At 54.9% G+C, this 3,206-nt stretch overlaps 1 protein-coding gene across 1 annotated transcript; it reads left to right on the top strand.

Annotated features, from left to right (window-relative positions):
• Positions 1-1,078: 1,078 nt before the first annotated feature.
• H310_15174 (hypothetical protein) lies at positions 1,079-2,362 on the top strand (the record flags this gene model as incomplete). The annotated part of the gene is made up of 5 exons (XM_008883160.1): positions 1,079-1,432; positions 1,562-1,654; positions 1,702-1,819; positions 1,880-1,999; positions 2,055-2,362. The coding sequence occupies 5 exons, from the start codon at positions 1,079-1,081 to the stop codon at positions 2,360-2,362; spliced, it is 993 nt and encodes a 330-aa protein (XP_008881382.1).
• Positions 2,363-3,206: the final 844 nt, after the last annotated feature.

Raw genomic sequence — 3,206 nt, 5'->3', positions numbered from 1 at the left:
GGTGATGCCTTGACGTATGTGTATATGAGATCAGCTAACTCGATTTGGATGGATTGTGCAGCAGACCATGCAGGGATTGCACAAATGTTGAGGCGGATAGTTTGCTTCACGATGCGCTGACGACTGCTTTGAATATTTCCTCTGCGTCGACCGTCGTCAGGCCGGCACTCTACGCCAGCTACCGAGCTCACGTCGGTAGATCGATGACAAATCCAATAGGGATTTCATTGAATGCGGTCTATGGGGCCCCATGCGAGTATCCCCCAACCCTACTTCGGGTTTGTCTCAAACAAATTCCTGCACGTGGGGCCAGAACCGAGGTTCGACCGAGACCTGAAATAGTGAAACATTGCAAGCATTGAATGAGTGGGGCTCGTTACTGCAATGAATCAAACGTGAGCGCTGTGATGCAATGATCGCACGCACGCTTTGGCAACGTCCAAAGCAACTGACACGGGAAACCTTGCTATAGGAATACTCCGGAGTATACATCAAGTACTGTGGAGGGCCATCATCGTCATAAACCCCCGTTGGAAGTTCGACCTCATTCGAACAACGGAGTCGACGATGATGTATTGGTTGAAATGTGCACAGTCCGAGCAGACAGAGAATGGACTTCATTTGCAGGCGGGCTTGATCCACCCCATTTAACCAATCGTAGACCAGGTCGTGCTAGCCTTTCGTTCGGCTTCAATTCTTGACTTGTCATCTCGTGAGAGCAGGTTACATGCGGCATTCTCGGACTAGCCTCGTTGCGATGGCGACGCACCCAACTCGCTCATCTGCGACGGCGACACAACCGGCTCCTTCGAGTTCCGAATCCGACACAGAGGAACCTTCGGCTTCAGAAGTCCGACAGTCTTCCACACCTCCGGACGAATCCGTTCGTGTCCGTGAACTACGGGAACGGGCTCCAGCTGCGTGTCGGACTTTGAATGCCTTCGTCCACTCCAACCTGACCAGCTGGTGTCGAGCTCGGGACGCAGTATCCAAAATCCAGTCCGTCGCGGACGACCTCCCCAACTTCGCGCAAGAACGAGCCGTGACTGATTCACCGGCCTTTCAGAGTGCAGTGGAAATGAGCAGTCTAGTGACCAATGCGGAAGCTTTTACTTCGTCCGACATCTACGAGAAGTACAAGGACTTCGTGTTGCGGTTGACCGCGCGCGATCCACGTCGACAGCGGCTGTTTCAAGCGTCGTTCGAGATGTTTGCTCTCGAACAAGCCAACTTCGATAGCAGCAGTGACGATGACCTGTCGGCCCCTCGCACTTCTCCACCAGATTCCGATGACGAAGTCGAAGTTGAGTCGACGCCGAAGCGCGGTCAGAAGCGCGAGGTCGAGAGTCTGGTAAAGCCAAGGTCGGTCGCTCCCAGCACTCCTCGGGCCCCAATCGTGCTTGATGCCGAGGCGTTGAAGCGACTGGACCACGTAAAGATGTCTGACGCGGCAAAGTAAGCGTATCTGAAGTTGCGGTATTCCAAGCCGTGGCAACGTTGGGTCAAGTCCTTTCAGTCCTTCCTGCAGGGTGTGACAGTGGTCCAGCGAGATTGAAACCAGCGATTGCGGCAATTTTGGGAACGACATGCCAAGGTGGTGTGGTCTCGATATTTCTGGATCGGGTATGGGCATTACCGCGAGGCAGGCTACGTGGTGAGTCAGCTACGCCTTTGCCATGAGCCTTTAAGCATCGTCTTTAGGTTGATCAATCCGCGAACCATCCCAAGGCGGACCTGAGCCGCGCCAAGAAGGCGTGGCTGCTCCTGGTGACGGACTTGTATCGCATGGAAGGGCACAGTGTCTTCCAGTACCTGTATGGTAATCCTCACCCTTTCTGGGCTGAGCTGGCCCATGAGCCGTGTTCGCTGAAAATGTTAGAAGCAGTGCGCGGGTCGGATGTCGTACTCGACTATTTGGCACTCAACGGATCGAAGCGTTGGCCCGACTTCGCGGCTTTCCCAGAATTCATGTCACGCACCAAGTTCAGCCAATATTCGTGTTCGCCCGACGTGGCCTCGAATCTCGATAGGAATTGGGCTTGGGGACGTGCTAGTGTGGGCCCGCGACACTCACTCCAAGGGCTTTGCGTGGTGCGGGGAGTTATTTGAGACAGCGGGATCACGAGGATGGGCCCGTCGGACGGCGCCATTTCCATACGTCCGGCACGACAGTCAAGGCATTTTCTGTCCTCCGTGTTGGCTCCGGGAACAGTCTACGACCGAGAAGAACCAGACCGGGCGCTACGCAGTGTTGCCTGACCATCAGCGGGTCGAGTTGTTGTCGGATCACTCAGCCGTAGTGGGTTCGGGCATATCCGGGCTGCCAGGAGGCGGATCGCCGTCGTCGGCCATTACTTTGTAGGCGTGCTAATACTTGCTTGATTCTGGCTCTCCACGTCATGTTCACAGCTTGTTTGGTCGAGAACGAGCAACAAGGCTGCTAGTGAGAGGGGAGGCTAGTCGAGATCGGCCTCTAGGTTGGGACAGCTCAAAGGTCGGGTGGCACAGAGAAGATCGAAGCGACGCCTTGTAATCCAGCGTCAGACGTCGGTTTTCGAGCACTCTCCTTGACTAGAATAGTACGTTTTGCGTCTGCTCCTCGTCGAGGTCGACAAACCGACGGGAACTCCGTAGGGGTGGCAAGCCCTGTGACATCCTCCGCTCATTCTCATAGCAGTCAATGTAAGTCCTGTAGTCTTGCAGCTTGGACTCGCGGGTCCAGTGTTAACGCCGTCCACGTACTCGACCAGGTATTTCTGGTTTGCAGGATTGGGGGATGGGGGAACCCGAGGAGGTGTAGGCGACATCCTTGTCGCTGAAGGTCAATCGGCTAGTGAAACTGGATTCCGGCAGACAATCGACCGTGAGCTCGTCGATCGGGGAGTCGTCCTACGGAACGTCGTCGTTGAAAGGCCGAGAGTAATAGCCGCGAAAGGGTTTGAGCCTGTCTACATTGACCGTCAACATAGTGTCTGGGTGCGTGGTTATGTCGATTTTGTATGTGTTCGGCCTCATCGTTCGGTCAATCCGATAGGGTCCATGCCAGTGGCATACTAGTTTGCTGGACCGGTGATCATTTGGGTCGCCCGACCTGGCGAAGTATTTGTACAACCAGACCGCCGTTTGGTCGTCATAATAGACGTGCTTCTGGCCTGACTTGGCCTTCGCGTTTTTGTTCTGTCTCGCGATGAGTTGCTGCTCAACAA

Source organism: Aphanomyces invadans (assembly GCF_000520115.1).
Source record: "Aphanomyces invadans strain NJM9701 unplaced genomic scaffold supercont1.206, whole genome shotgun sequence".
Lineage (NCBI taxonomy): Eukaryota > Oomycota > Saprolegniomycetes > Saprolegniales > Verrucalvaceae > Aphanomyces > Aphanomyces invadans.
This window is presented reverse-complemented; position numbering and strand designations above follow the sequence as displayed.